General features: G+C 47.2%; 1 protein-coding gene across 8 annotated transcripts in view; it reads left to right on the forward strand.

Moving 5' to 3' along the window:
* Adcyap1r1 (ADCYAP receptor type I) overlaps positions 1-13,410 on the forward strand; it is a 57,102-nt gene that overhangs the window by 32,785 nt on the left and 10,907 nt on the right. For 4 of the 8 annotated variants that reach the window (XM_047561089.1, XM_047561092.1, XM_047561091.1 and 1 more), the window contains 6 exons: positions 52-184; positions 1,010-1,163; positions 1,497-1,557; positions 2,135-2,204; positions 5,837-5,928; positions 13,217-13,300. In XM_047561089.1, the coding sequence (XP_047417045.1) occupies positions 52-184; positions 1,010-1,163; positions 1,497-1,557; positions 2,135-2,204; positions 5,837-5,928; positions 13,217-13,300 (594 nt within the window). Of the gene's footprint in view, positions 1-51; positions 185-1,009; positions 1,164-1,496; positions 1,558-2,134; positions 2,205-5,836; positions 5,929-8,724; positions 8,809-13,216; positions 13,301-13,410 lie in introns of all 8 variants that reach the window. The other 4 variants (XM_047561094.1, XM_047561095.1, XM_047561097.1 and 1 more) reach the window with 3 other exon arrangements.

Consider the following 13,410-nt stretch of genomic DNA (forward strand, 5'->3'; position numbering starts at 1 on the left):
TTGCCTGCTTGGGGTCAAGTCCTCCTCTCCTCCCCTGGCCTGCCCCTGCAGGAAGCTGCACTGCACCCGAAACTTCATCCACATGAACCTGTTTGTGTCCTTCATGCTGAGGGCGATTTCTGTCTTCATCAAAGACTGGATCCTCTATGCTGAGCAGGACAGCAACCACTGCTTCATCTCCACCGTGAGTGAGCTCAGAGGACCCCAGGCCCCTGCTGCCAGGAAGCCCCCTCCCCGCATCATCTGGGACTTGCTCTCCCTGCCTGAGGCCTCGAAGGCCGAGTGTGTTCCTGGGATGAAGGCGCTGTCCGCCATTCACATGGAAGCCCAGGAATCAACATGTCCCTGGCGTCACTTCTAGCCAAATTATCTTTAGTCCCTCAGAGCAATTGACTCCCTCAGGTCAGTTGACTGGAGGAAATTGAGTCCCAAGAAGGCTTCTGTGGGCCCTGGCCACTTAACCAGCTGTGCGAAAGCCCCAGTGCTGATTGGCTAGGGGTCTTTCCATACGTCTCCTCGTGCCCCGGGCATTTGGAGGAGGTGATCTGCAAGTACGCCAGGGTGGGAAGAATGGTCTAGAGTCCAGCCCTGGACTGGGAGGGCACACTTGAAGATTTTTCTGTGAGAAGGGGTGTCTGGGGCCAGGGCGAGCACTCCCTCCACCTGGGAAGTATCCAAGTCCCATTTTGCCAGGAGCCCCCTGTGGGGGCCCTCTGGCTGCTTCCTCCTGCTCATCTTCCCTGTGGGGGGAGTTGCAGAGGGACAGGATGAGCCTGGTAGACTGTGTCTGCCTGTCCTTTTCCTGCCAGTACAGACATTTTCCACTTAGAATCATAGGATGCTACAGATCTCAGCACCATTCAGGAGTGTTGACTGTCTTAGATCCTGGGAATGTTCGAGCCCCAGCATGCTGGAGCTGAAGGTCCTCAGGACTCCCCTAGGTTTCAGGGGTTTGCATGGGGGCAGGAGAGGGAGTGTGACTTGCCCTGCCTGGTGGCTCTTCCCGTAGGTGGCATGCAAGGCCGTCATGGTTTTCTTTCACTACTGTGTTGTGTCCAACTACTTCTGGCTGTTCATCGAGGGCCTGTACCTCTTCACGCTGCTGGTGGAGACTTTCTTCCCTGAGAGGAGATACTTCTACTGGTACACCATCATTGGCTGGGGTAGGTCCCCGACTGGGCCTGGATGCACTCGGGCCTCATAGCCGGTGTGTCTTTGGTCCTACCCGAGGCTGACTAACCGTCTTTCTCTTCCTGCCTGTGGGAAACCCCCTGTTTGAGGAAGAAGTACTGCCCAGGAGTCCTCCTGAGAGACAAGATGGTCTGAGGTCTGGGGGAGATGTTGACCTCCCAGGAAGCCTGGGTGTGAGGGACTGTAAGAGTCCCCAAGAACTCCAAGCGTGAGAGGTGTGGTGGCCTCTGGGAGCCCCATGTCTGAGGGAACACTGTACATACTGGCCCTCCTGCTGTCATGGGCCTCTTTTTCTTGTTCTCCAGGGACCCCAACTGTGTGTGTGACCGTGTGGGCTACCCTGAGGATCTACTTTGATGACACAGGGTGAGTATGTGCCCAAGAGTCAGGGCCAGAGCAAGAATAGACACCTACAGATGGGTCCTCAGTGTCTAGCGACTTCACAGGAACTTTCCCAACCATCCATCCAACACCGGGCACAGACTGAAGCCCAGCCCCAGGTGCCACCTGAGCCCTGACCCCATGCAGGTGGGCCACATCTCAGCCAGCAGCCCAGCAAGGGAATGGGCAAGGTTTCTGAACTCTCTTTGCTCTGGGCCTAGCTCTGAGAGTTTGTGTTCCTTTTGGGGAGGGTAGGAAGAACATTGATGGTGAGCTTAGTCCTCAAGAGCTCTGGGTCTGAAAGGGAGACCTTTCCCAGGAGCCCACTGGTGACCCCCAGCTCTCTGACTCCAATCCCTGTCTTGACAGGGATGCAGAGGGAAAGAGCAAGGCTCAAAAGACAGGTATTCCTATGACCAGAACTTGACTTCTAGGTGATCCCTCTTCAGGAGCTGCAGGGGAATAAAGGTCAGACCCTTAGCTAGCCAGGGCAGTGTCCTGCAGGCATCTGGACTCACCTCTGGTCGTGATGTGATCTCCTTTCTCTCTGACTGTCTTTCAGCTGCTGGGATATGAATGACAGCACAGCTCTGTGGTGGGTGATCAAAGGTCCTGTGGTTGGCTCGATCATGGTGAGTGTCCTTGGAACAAAGAGGAAGAGAAGAGACAGGGCCTGGGCAGAAAGGCATGTGAACAAGAAGGGGACATAAAAGAGTCACCATACAAATTGGGCTTCATCTTTGCCGTGGCTGCATTATATTCAGGCACACAAATTATGTTCCCCTAGGGGTGAACATGTGTCTTACTGCATTTGTTTTTTATTATGAAAGATGCTACCAGGAATAGTTTTTGTGCATAATTTTAAACATTTATAAATATTTCTTTAGACTACACCTCTAGAAGTGGGATTATTGGGTCAAAAAGGGTGTACATCTAAAATTTCAGGCCCCAAATTGTTTTGCAAAAACCCCTTAATAATTCACACCTCCTCTGGAAGGGTGGTTCATTTCCCCGTGTCATTTTCTGCACTTACAATATCAATCATCTAAGTTTTTACACATTGTTATGGAGGATAATGGTAAACTCACTGACTTAACATACATTTCTCCATATTGCTAGTTAATTGGCCAATTTTTCTGAACATTTAATAATAATTTGTTTTTCATTCTGCATATTCCTATCTATCTAAATTGTATTTCTTACTGTTTGAAGGATAATAACCCTTCATTTGTTATATGAGTTGTGTTTCTAAGACAGCATAAGTGCTCTGCAGTGGAATCCTCAGGCTTTGTCTTTATAAATTCTTGCCTTTATTATTTCTTATTTAAGGAGTCCTTTCCTAACCTAAAATATAAAAATATACTTAATTGTTTTGTAACACTTTTGTGAATTGTACTGTTATGTGTACACCTTTAATCCAGCTGAAATTTAATTTTTTGTCTGGTCTGAAATGATATTTAATTTTGTCTTTCTAATGGATGTACATTCTACGTTCTCAATTCTTTTTATTGCATCCTTTTTATTGAAATGTTATTTTTGGATCCAGACTTTCACTTTTATGCTACTAATCTATTTGTTTATTCCCAAGGCAGATGCCCTATTGTTCATTACTGAAACCTTGCAGCATGTTTTGGTATTTGATATGCAGATTTCTCCTTCCTTATTCTGTTTTTCTTCAAAAATTCCTTGCCCATTTACTCTTTTTTTTTTTTTAAAGAATTTTTTAGTTGTAGACGGACACAATACCTTTATCTTATTTATTTTTCTGTGGTGCTGAGGATCGAACCCAGTACCTCGCATGTGCTAGGCAAGCACTCTACCACTGAGCTACAACCCCAGCCCGCCCATTTATTTTCAGGTTGACTTTTGAATATCCTTGACAAGTTGCAAAATATAAAATTAAAAAAGTCTGTTTGAGATCTGTGTAGGAATCACATCGAATTTATAGGCTAATTTAGAGAATTCATTTTCTTAAAAAATGGAGTCTTCCTCTCCAAGAGTGTGATATGATTCTATTCAGTCTTTGTCATAGAGTTATTTTGGTGGACGTTTTTAGATTTCTTCTTTGTTGTTGTTTACCTCTAAGGCGTTTTCCAGTTTGACCTTTTATTGAATCTAGGAATCATTCTTTCTACTTTCTGATGGGTTTACTGATGGTATGTAGGGAAGCTATTGTCTTTTGTGCATTTTTTTCTTAGTTACATTTCTGAGCTCTTTTATCAGTTCTTGTGCCTTTTCTGTTGGTTCATGTGGATTTTCTAGGTAGAAATTACATTATCTGCAAATGAAAATAGTTTTGTCCTTCCTTTCCAGTATGTGTCCCTCTTATTCCTTGTTCTGTACAGGATGATGTTTTCTCTAGCTTTTGGCAGTTATCCTGCACTGAACTGGAGTTATCCTGGCTTGTTTTAGTATGAATTTTTAAAATCTCAAGCATAGATGTTGCATTTTATCAAATGCATTTTGGAGACATTGAGGTGATCATACCCACAGTGATGAACATTGAGAGTTTTCCAATCTTTCTTCATAATGAACAAGGAATATATATTTGTGCCTTTCTTTGACCATATGTGAATATGCCTTTAGAGTAAAACTCTAGGAGTGGAATTTCTGGGACAAAGGGTGTGTGCATTTAACATTTTCATAGACATCAGATTGCCCTCTATGAGCAATGTATCATTTCCGGTATTTCCCCTACCTTTGTTGATGTTTCTGTGACCAAACCATTCACCAGTTAAGGGGGTGTTAATGGAAGCTTGTCATAATCTGTTGTTATAACAAACATTAGATTTTTTTTTGCATTCCTAGGTTGAAACCTGTGGGTCATGATCTGTTTGTTCATTTAATCATTTCATACACTATTAAATTCTGTTAATATTTTATTTAAACTTTTGTCTTGCTCTCTGTAAGTTCTGTGGTCTTCAATGTCTGTGTGCCTATGCAAGTGTTTTCTGTACTTGGCTGGCTTTTGTAGCAGGATTTTGTTAGCCTCATAGATAATCTGTGAGGTTTTGTTTGCTTTGAAACAACTAAGTAGCACGTCAATTACATCTTCCATAGAAGTTCATAAAAATTTTCTGAGCCTAAAGCCTTTTAATGCATACACCTTGACTACTTTTTAAATTTCTTCTGAGATGATTACTCAGATTTTCTATCTCTTTTTAAGTTGTGTTTGTTAATTTTTATTTCCTCATTTCATTTGGTATTCTCTCATGATTTAAAATATTCTGCACATCTTGCCTTATGCTCTTTCTCACCTTTAAATTGGTCTAACTGTATTTTCTCATTTTGGATTGACTAACACATGTAGTTAGAGATATTTGCTGAGCAAATTCCAGGCACTGATTAGACAGCAGGCATGTAGCAGAGAACAAGATGGACAGAGTATGGTGTGTGCTTTATCATTCCAGTTGATCTATAAAAACAAAGAAGACAAAAACAGAAATAGTTATTTTTGTCAATTGAATCTCCTATTTTTTCTAATTTCTCTTATGACTTTTACCTATATAAAATTCCTTCTTATATAAGTTCAATTGGTGATAATCTTGTCCTTGCTTTTGATTTGAATGCTTAATTAGTTTTCAGTAACTATGATTTTTTTTTTTTAATACACTAACTTCAGGCCCCCTGTTTTTTCCTCCAAGGCTGCTTTGGCTATATCTCAAAGACATCCCTGAGCAGTCCTCTGGCACCTCAATTCTATTTATTTGCTCTCCTTCCTCCTTCTTTCTCACGTACACAGAGCTTCCCACTTTGTTTAGAAAGCATTTGTCCCAGATCTTTTCTGAAGGCAAATACTGCTATTGCTGTTCCCAGGCAGCCTTGTAATTAGCAAGGCTTATGGCTTGCCTCACAGATTCCCCATATTCCATGACTCTCATCTTGGAATTTTTCCAGAGAACAGCTCTCACCTCTGCAGTTGCCTCTTCTCTCTAAGTTGTAGCTTTTCCATCACCCTGGTCTTAGTTTCTCTTTCTCCTCCAGAAATTGCTCACTTTCTCGACTTACCCATGATACCCCTTCCTATTTTCCAGTACTCTTATGGAATTCTGTTTCTCATATCTTTTCCTTCATTTCAGTTGGTACTGTGGGGGATTAAGGAGATGCATTAGCGCTCTCCTGCTGCCATCTTGGATTAGAAGTCTGGAAGGGGTCTGGACTAGCTGGGGAAGGGTCCTAGTGGGGGAAAGTAACCTATACAGAGGCAGGGGTGAACAAAGTTTTGCCCAGAGTAATTTCTGTCTACCTTTTCTTTGGTCCTCAGGTTAACTTTGTGCTTTTCATTGGCATCATTGTCATCCTTGTGCAGAAGCTGCAGTCTCCAGACATGGGAGGCAATGAATCCAGCATCTACTTGTAAGTACCATCATGTGGATGCCACAGCCATTTCCAACAGCCACACAGGCCTGACATTCAGTCACCAGCAGGAGAAGGCTTAGGCTTTGCTGATAGGGTACATCATATGGGCATTTGCAAAATTTCTTCCTGATTGAAATATGACCTTTAAAATATAGTTACCCTCCTAAGCTTCAGCCAACCCAGGAGCTCCTAATTTGCATGTCATTACATATAAGAGGAAAAAGAGACTGACAGAGCCTGTGTGACACTAGAAAAGCTAAAGTGGAAAACACCAGATTTCCTAGGGTACTTAGGGATTTGGTTGTTCAGAAGCTGGGTTTCCTTTGGGGATGCTGGTTCTGTGGGAAGCTTGTGAGCACCATTGGATACACTATTGCCTGGTAGGCTTAACCCGTAGTCCAACATGTAGAAATTGCTCAGTGCTCATGGTGACACAGGTGGACATTCTCATTGGCCTGGGTGTTGGAAGGGGGATTCTTTCTCTCCTTCACCTTCCCTCAGGGCAGCTCTGCCTCTGCATCTACCTGCTCCTACTTCCGCACTTCCCTCCTTCCTGAGCAGAGGGATATCTGATTCTTTTCTGCTTATTGGGTTCAAGTGCAGCTCTTTCCATTGAGCACAAGACTTTCCTACTTCCATGACCATTTGGTTTCCTATAACTATTTTTATAGTCATATCCCTAAGAGCATATTCCTGCTGGCACTGTTTGACCTTTCTACCAGCCTTGCCCTATGTGAAATCAGAGACAGCATCTGCCACCTCACCCTTCTGACCTTGTGAATGGAGCATGACCAGCTGGGGCTGTGAGGTGGGGGTACAGTTTGATGCTGAAGAGAAAGGTCAGTGGTCCTCTACAGTTGACGGGTGGACTCAGTGGAGGCCAAGAGTGTTGTTCCCTCGGTTCCTTCAGGAACGAGCAGTTTAGAAGGAGCTGTGGCTATCACCAGTACTGTCTTCACCGGAGACCCCAGCCTTAGATCACAGCCTTGACCACTGCCAGGGGAAAAAGAGTGGAAGCAGAGAGACCTCAGCAGAGGGCTCCCAGCACCTCAGCATTCTCCTGGAAAGAGGCAGAGGGAGGGATTGCTCCAGGGCCAAGTTCCAGATCCTTCTCGAAGGTTTCTTGGGAACTTCCTGGAAGAGGTGGAGCTTGTTCTTGGCTTGTGTGTCTGTCCACCCTGGTATTTCCCCTTGGGGAAGCCCTTTCCCTGGGGGCTGGGGACTAGCCCATGGCCTGGGTTGTTCACCATGTTTTCTTTGCCAATAGGAATTTTTTTTTTCTGTAATTTTTTTCATGTTTTTGTAAGTTTTTGCCAACTTTTACTTAATGTGACTATTACATAGTAGAAAATTATTCGTTGATATAAGCCTTAAAATCTAGTGGGGCCAGCCCTTTGCCACTACCCAACCTGCCCTGGAGACATCCTTCCTACCTTTATTTCAGGAGTCACAAAATAGGGCCCTGCTGCTCCCCTCACCTCCCTGGGGTGTTGGAAAGCTTATCCTCGTGTGGCCTTAGTTTCTCCTGCTTGGTTAGGCATTGGTTCACCCACTCACAGTTACCTCTGGTATTAGAAGCCTGCAGTAGCTAGGCCGGTAGCTAAGTCAGCCTCATTCTCATATGAGCTTCAGCCGCTTCATCTCTTACCTTTCCTGGTAGGATCTGTTTCTTCTTCTAAGGCCTCTGGAACCTCTTCTTTGTGGGTCAGGGGTGGGGTTCCTTCCAGCTTCCCCTCATTCTGCCTGTGCAGGGATACACATAGAGGTTCAGTTCAGCCTAAGCAAGGGTGCTCTGAACTCTTTGCTGACTCAAACATCCGGGCCTCGGCAGCAAGAGCCCCCAGAGTCTGAAGGGAAAGAAGCATGGGCCAAGGTTTCTCAAATTGTCCACACAGTAGTCCTGTCCTAGCATAAATGCATGGGTGAGAACCACCTGCAATTAATACATGGCTTAATTGTTAATCCAAGACATTTGAAGAAACAGCTCATTGCTTTTCTTCTATAGTGAAAAGCATCTCCTTGACAACTCAAAAAATCCCTTTTTTAGAGAAAGCCAAACCTCTGCTAGTTGCAAGCCCCACAGATGAAAAACTCAGGGGGATGAGGGCTGTGATCCAGGTGGGCGGGCTGATGCTAGACAGGGAATCAATTTGATCCCATTGACTTCAGCAACGTGGTGGAGTGTTCCCAGGATGGAGGACACCCTTTCCACGAACATGAGCAATAATTCAGTGACAATGCTGCTAAGAACTGCAGAGCACTTTAAAGCACTTGCAGGTTGACCTGTGCACATTTCATGCTCACAAACACCCAGCACATCTGGTGGGCTAGGTAAGCAATTGGTAAACAGAATTCCCATCTTAGAGCTGAGGGAATTAGTTTCCAGTGCAATGTCATGAGTTCTGCAGGGAAGGAGTGAAGCTGTATCTACAGCGCAGGCAGGCTCCTTGCTCCAGGCCATTCCTGTCCTCGAGGATCTGCAGATGGGAAGGTGGTGTCCAATAAGCAGATACAATGAGGTTTCCTGGAAGAAGAGGCTCCTGGTGGGCTCCAACCTTGTGTAAAAGTGTCCCCAGCCCAGAGGGTGTGGAAGAGGTTCTGGCTCTGAGCGGGGAGGTGATTGCATGGGGAGGTGGGGAGAAGCTTGGGGGAGGTGGAGAAGACAGGGCTTGGTGGGAGAGAGAGATTCCAGGGCTGTGCCTGATCCTCTGGGGCACCAGAATTATATGCTGGGCTGTAAAACCACTTCATATCTGCCCACAACAGCTCTCTGGTTTTTTCCTCTGTTTCCAGAACAAATTTAAGCCTGGGAGTCCCCAAGAAAACCCGAGAGGACCCCCTGCCTGTGCCCTCAGACCAGCATTCACTCCCTTTCCTGTAGGTTGGTTCCAGCTGCTCAGATGATAAGGGTTTGTCCTCCGTAGACCAAGATGGCGCTCCTGACCCAGCCTCAGAAGGACCTGTTGGACTGTGGGGCCCCTGCAGGGTCCGGTGGTGCTGAGCCATCCACACTCCTACCTGATGCTCCTGGTAGAATGAACGGCTGGGATCAGGGTTTGGCAATGGCCAGGGATGGAGTCAGGGCCTGGGTCAGGGCTCAGCATGGGCCCATGGTTGGCTTGCTCTCAAGCAGGAGTTAATGCTGAGGATTCTGCAGGCAGGGTCAGCCTGCCTTTGGCTGTAGCTCTGAGTTTACCTGGTTCCAGAAAGGGAGGGGTGAGGTTTCCAAGGCAGACACCCACTGTACAGGGAGAGCCTCAGACCCCCCCTGGCATGGCCTGACTTCTTTCCCAGTGACCTCCAGACAGAAGAAGGGCCCTGGAAGCTACATCTGGGGTGTGGGGTAGGGGAGGGAAAGCTTATGTGCATCCCTCTTGGGGCTTCCTCAGCCCCGTCAGAGAAGACAGTGTGCCCCTCCCAACATAGACTCTGCTGTGACAAGGCAGTTGTGCAGTCAGGAAGCTCAGTCCAGGACCTTTGCCCACATCCAGAGGCTTCTGGTTCATGTGGGGCTCCATCTTCCACTCCACGGCCCCCTATCCTGCCTGGGAGTGTCCCCTCCTTACAGTTCCTTTTAGAGGTTGGCCAGCAGGGCATTGTTACCCTCATTTTGCCTATGCAGAAACTGACGCTGGAAGAAAGAAACTGATAAAACCTATGATCTCCCAACAAATCAGTGGTTGAACAAAGCTTTGAGTTTGAGTGCCTGATCCCCATCTAGCACCTTTCCATTGCTGGCAGGGAGCACAGAGAACAGGGAGCTTGACCTGTCCCTTCTTGGGGGAGGGGATGGTAGTGGACAGGAAAGCCTCCAAGGTCTGTGGAGCTGGCGGTCAGTGTGCTGGGGAGCACTTCCTCTGGACTGGGCAGAGTGCTGGTGTACATAGCACCTTAGCATCAGAAGAGACCCACAGTTATATCTGGCTCAGACCATCACTTTCTGGAGATCCCCAAGGGCCCAGCACCACACTGATCCCTAGAATCACAGAGGTGAAGAAGATGGGGTGCTGCCTGCAAAGGTTCTCAGTCTGTCTAGCATCCTGGGTGTTTTCTGGGGCCGCAGTCCAGCCAGCCCTCTGAACATAGGTCACTGAAATGCCCTTAGAGTTTAGCTACCATAGAAACCCTTTGCTGGATCCCTGGGTGATAGATGTGAATACTGAGACCCAGGATGGCCTCGATCTTCCAGCAGGCACACAGCAAAGCCCTGGCAGGGTCTGGTCTAAAAGCCAAGGGCTCCTGACTTGCAGACTGGGTCCTGTACCTGCAGCAGGGGTCTCCGGCCCTCTGATTCAGACGTCTGCTGCGCTCCAGGCAGCTCCGCCCAGCGCCCTCATCTGAGTTTCTTATCCTCCCTGAGGTCAACTCGGAACTGATGTCATCAGTCTGCCTAGCCTTATCTCTTCCTTTTAATGAAATTCCTTTTCCCTTTTCACTAATTGTCTTGAGATTCTGCCTTCTCTTTCTTTCTCACGCCCCTGCTCTGGCCAGCCTCTTGCTTCTTTTCAGTGAGTCCGTTTGCACAGCCCTTGAAGGTCTGGGGAAGGGCAGTGTTTGGGGCGAGGGGCCTCTTACCCTCTTTCTCGAGATCCACCTCCCCTGAGAAACCTCCTGGTGTCACCACCCCCGTCCCCCTTGCTGCTTGTGGATCTGCCCTCCTCTTCCCTCATCAGAGCCCCATGGCCCAGATAACTCATCGCGAAAGTCTTTAGCATACTTTCAAAAAATCTTTCAAATAGTCACAGGAGGCTGCACTTACTGTAGAAATATCTAGAATCCAGGAAGATCAGGGACACTTTTGGAACTAAAGAAAGAGGGGTCTCAAAGGAGAATGGCCTAAGCTTAGAATTCAGGGTGAAGGCGTTGGTTCAGGCACAGCTGCTGTGGGTAGGGTTCTGGCTCCTGGCCTTGGTTTCTGTGGCCCACCCTAGCTGGGGGCCACTGGCCATAAGGGAGACTGGTCAGCCTTTCTGTCCATGCAAGGAAGATAAGGATAGAATAGCTACCATTCCTATATGCCCTAATAAACCCTCTTGATTATTGAGAAAAACATCCTTGTTTGCATCTGTCTTCTTGTATATATGTAATGGAGACCTTTGACATTCATTGAGGTCACATGAAAAACTTAGACACATGAATAGCTGGGAGCTCTTGTTAAAATGCAGATTCTGGGTTGAAGCAGATCAGGGTGGCCCCAAGAGTCTGCATTTCTAAGAAGTTCTCAAGTGGGTCCTGTTGCTGCTGGTCTGGGGACCACCTTCAGTAGCAAAGCATCAAAACACACCTCACATTTCTCTTCTGCAAAATGGGCCCACAGTACCCAACTCACAGGTAGTGGGAAGAGAAAGAGGCTATTTATAAAATGAGAACCTCAAGCCCAGAGAGGCACAAAAGGTGGGCAGGTTGGGGTTGGTCTAACTTTTGAAGTGTATGATACACATTCTTTATTTTTATTTGTTATTTTTAGTTGTACATGACAGTAGAGTGTATTTTGATATATCATACATACATGGAGTATAACTTATTCCATTTAGGATCCCACTCTTGTGGTTGTACGTGATGTGGAGTCACACCGGATGTGTATGCATATGTAAACATAGGAGAGTTATGTCAGATTCATTCTACTGTCTTTCCTATTCCCATCCCCCTTCCTTCCCTTTATTCCTCTTTGTCTAATCCAATGAACTCCTATTCTACCCCGCACCCATTGTGTGTTAGCATCCACGTATCAGAGAGAACATTCAATCTTTGGTTTTTGGGAATTGGCTTATTTTGCTTAGCATGACAGTCTCCAGTTCCATCCATTAACCAGCAAATGGCATAATTTCATTCTTCTTTCTGACTAATAATCCATCAGAAACGTATGATACACATTCTTGCCTCCGCAGAATGGCATTTCCCTACATGTCAGGTGTCCAGGCTTACACTCAAAGAGGTGGAGTCAAAAAGAGCATATCTGTGAATGCAAAGGGTCTAATCTCTCCCGAATATCTTTCTTCATGGACATCTGATCCACTCCTAAATTATCAGTTCACCAGCTAGTATAGGAGTCTCAAGGCCATGAATGTGGCACCTGGGAAGGGTTTTGAAGGACCTACTCCTGTGGTGTGAGAGGACACAGCTGTTAACCCATCTCTGAAAGGAGAACAAACATCCATGGCTTGTGCCCACTCAGGCATCATCAGGAAGGAATGAAAGAGAGAGAAGTGTCCCCAGAGACCTGTGCCTCCCCCTGCAGGCCATAGAGCTAGTCTGGCTCCTGGGCCCACCTTCTTTTTTTTTTTTTTCCAGTGCTGGGGATCGAACCCAGGGCTCTGTGCTTGCAAGGCAAGCACTTTATCAACTGAGCTATCTCTCCAGCCCTAGGGCCCACCTTCTTAAAGTCACCTGTTTCTTTAGGACATGGGGCAGTGCCCAAAAGCTGTTCTCTCAGTCTTCAGCCCTTGCCCACTGAATTCTTATTAAGATGTCTAGTCCAGCACCATCCAGGAGACCTCTCCACAGGGGAATACCTGGTACCTGTGCTGTCTGCATGGTCGCCCCTGGCTACATGTGACCCTTGAGCTCTTAGGATGTGGCTAGGACAATGGAGGAGGTAGATATTAAATTCGATTTGATTTTAATTGAGTTTAATCCAACTAGTCACATACGGGTAGTGACGATCAGAGTGGACAGTGCAGGTCTAGACTACACTGATTAGCAGTCCTTTCAGCCTGACCTAGGTCTTCTGTAGATAGTACTCTTGACACTGAGAGGAAAGCCTAGGCTGGAGGAGAGAGGGGGTAGAGGGGATGACCAGGGGACACCTAAGGTGACACTTATAACCAAGCTCAGAACTACTCTGCCCAGACCAGGGAGCATGTTATGAGGCCCATGGTGTGAGTTTCTAGCTGTCTGTCTCGCTGGGTGACCTCCAGCAGACTGTGTGGGGAGCTCGGGTCTGAGCCTGGAGACAGCCTCGGGCTCCCTGCCTCAGCCCTAGCCCAGTCCCCACCTTCTGAACACACTCCTTCCCTCTAAGACCATCTGCCTGCCAGTGATCCCAGTGAGTGCTCACAAGTGTGTGTGCAACCACGCACATACCTACATGTATGTATAGGTGTGCATTTCTTTGTCCAGAGCTGACGGAGTCTTGGCCCTCGGCTTCCTCCTTCTCCTCCTCATGAGTGCCTTGGCCCTGCCTCCACCCCTTCTGTTCCTCTGCCCTCCCTCCTTAAGTCCCTCCTCAGTTTCTTCATTGCCTGGTGCCCTCAGCTGACAGAAGTGCTAATCTTGTCACACCCAGCAGCTGCGTGCAGAAATGCTACTGCAAGCCACAGCGGGCTCAGCAGCACTCTTGCAAGATGTCAGAACTGTCCACCATTACTCTGTAAGTGTGCGTGGCCGTGGCTGTGACCGGGTGTCGTGGAGGGGAGGGGGACGCATGCCGCCGCTGCCTGGAGCTTACGTCTTGCCGGGCTGGAGAGTGGAGAGACACCT

The sequence above is a fragment of the Sciurus carolinensis genome, chromosome 8, assembly GCF_902686445.1.
Source record: "Sciurus carolinensis chromosome 8, mSciCar1.2, whole genome shotgun sequence".
NCBI lineage: Eukaryota > Metazoa > Chordata > Mammalia > Rodentia > Sciuridae > Sciurus > Sciurus carolinensis.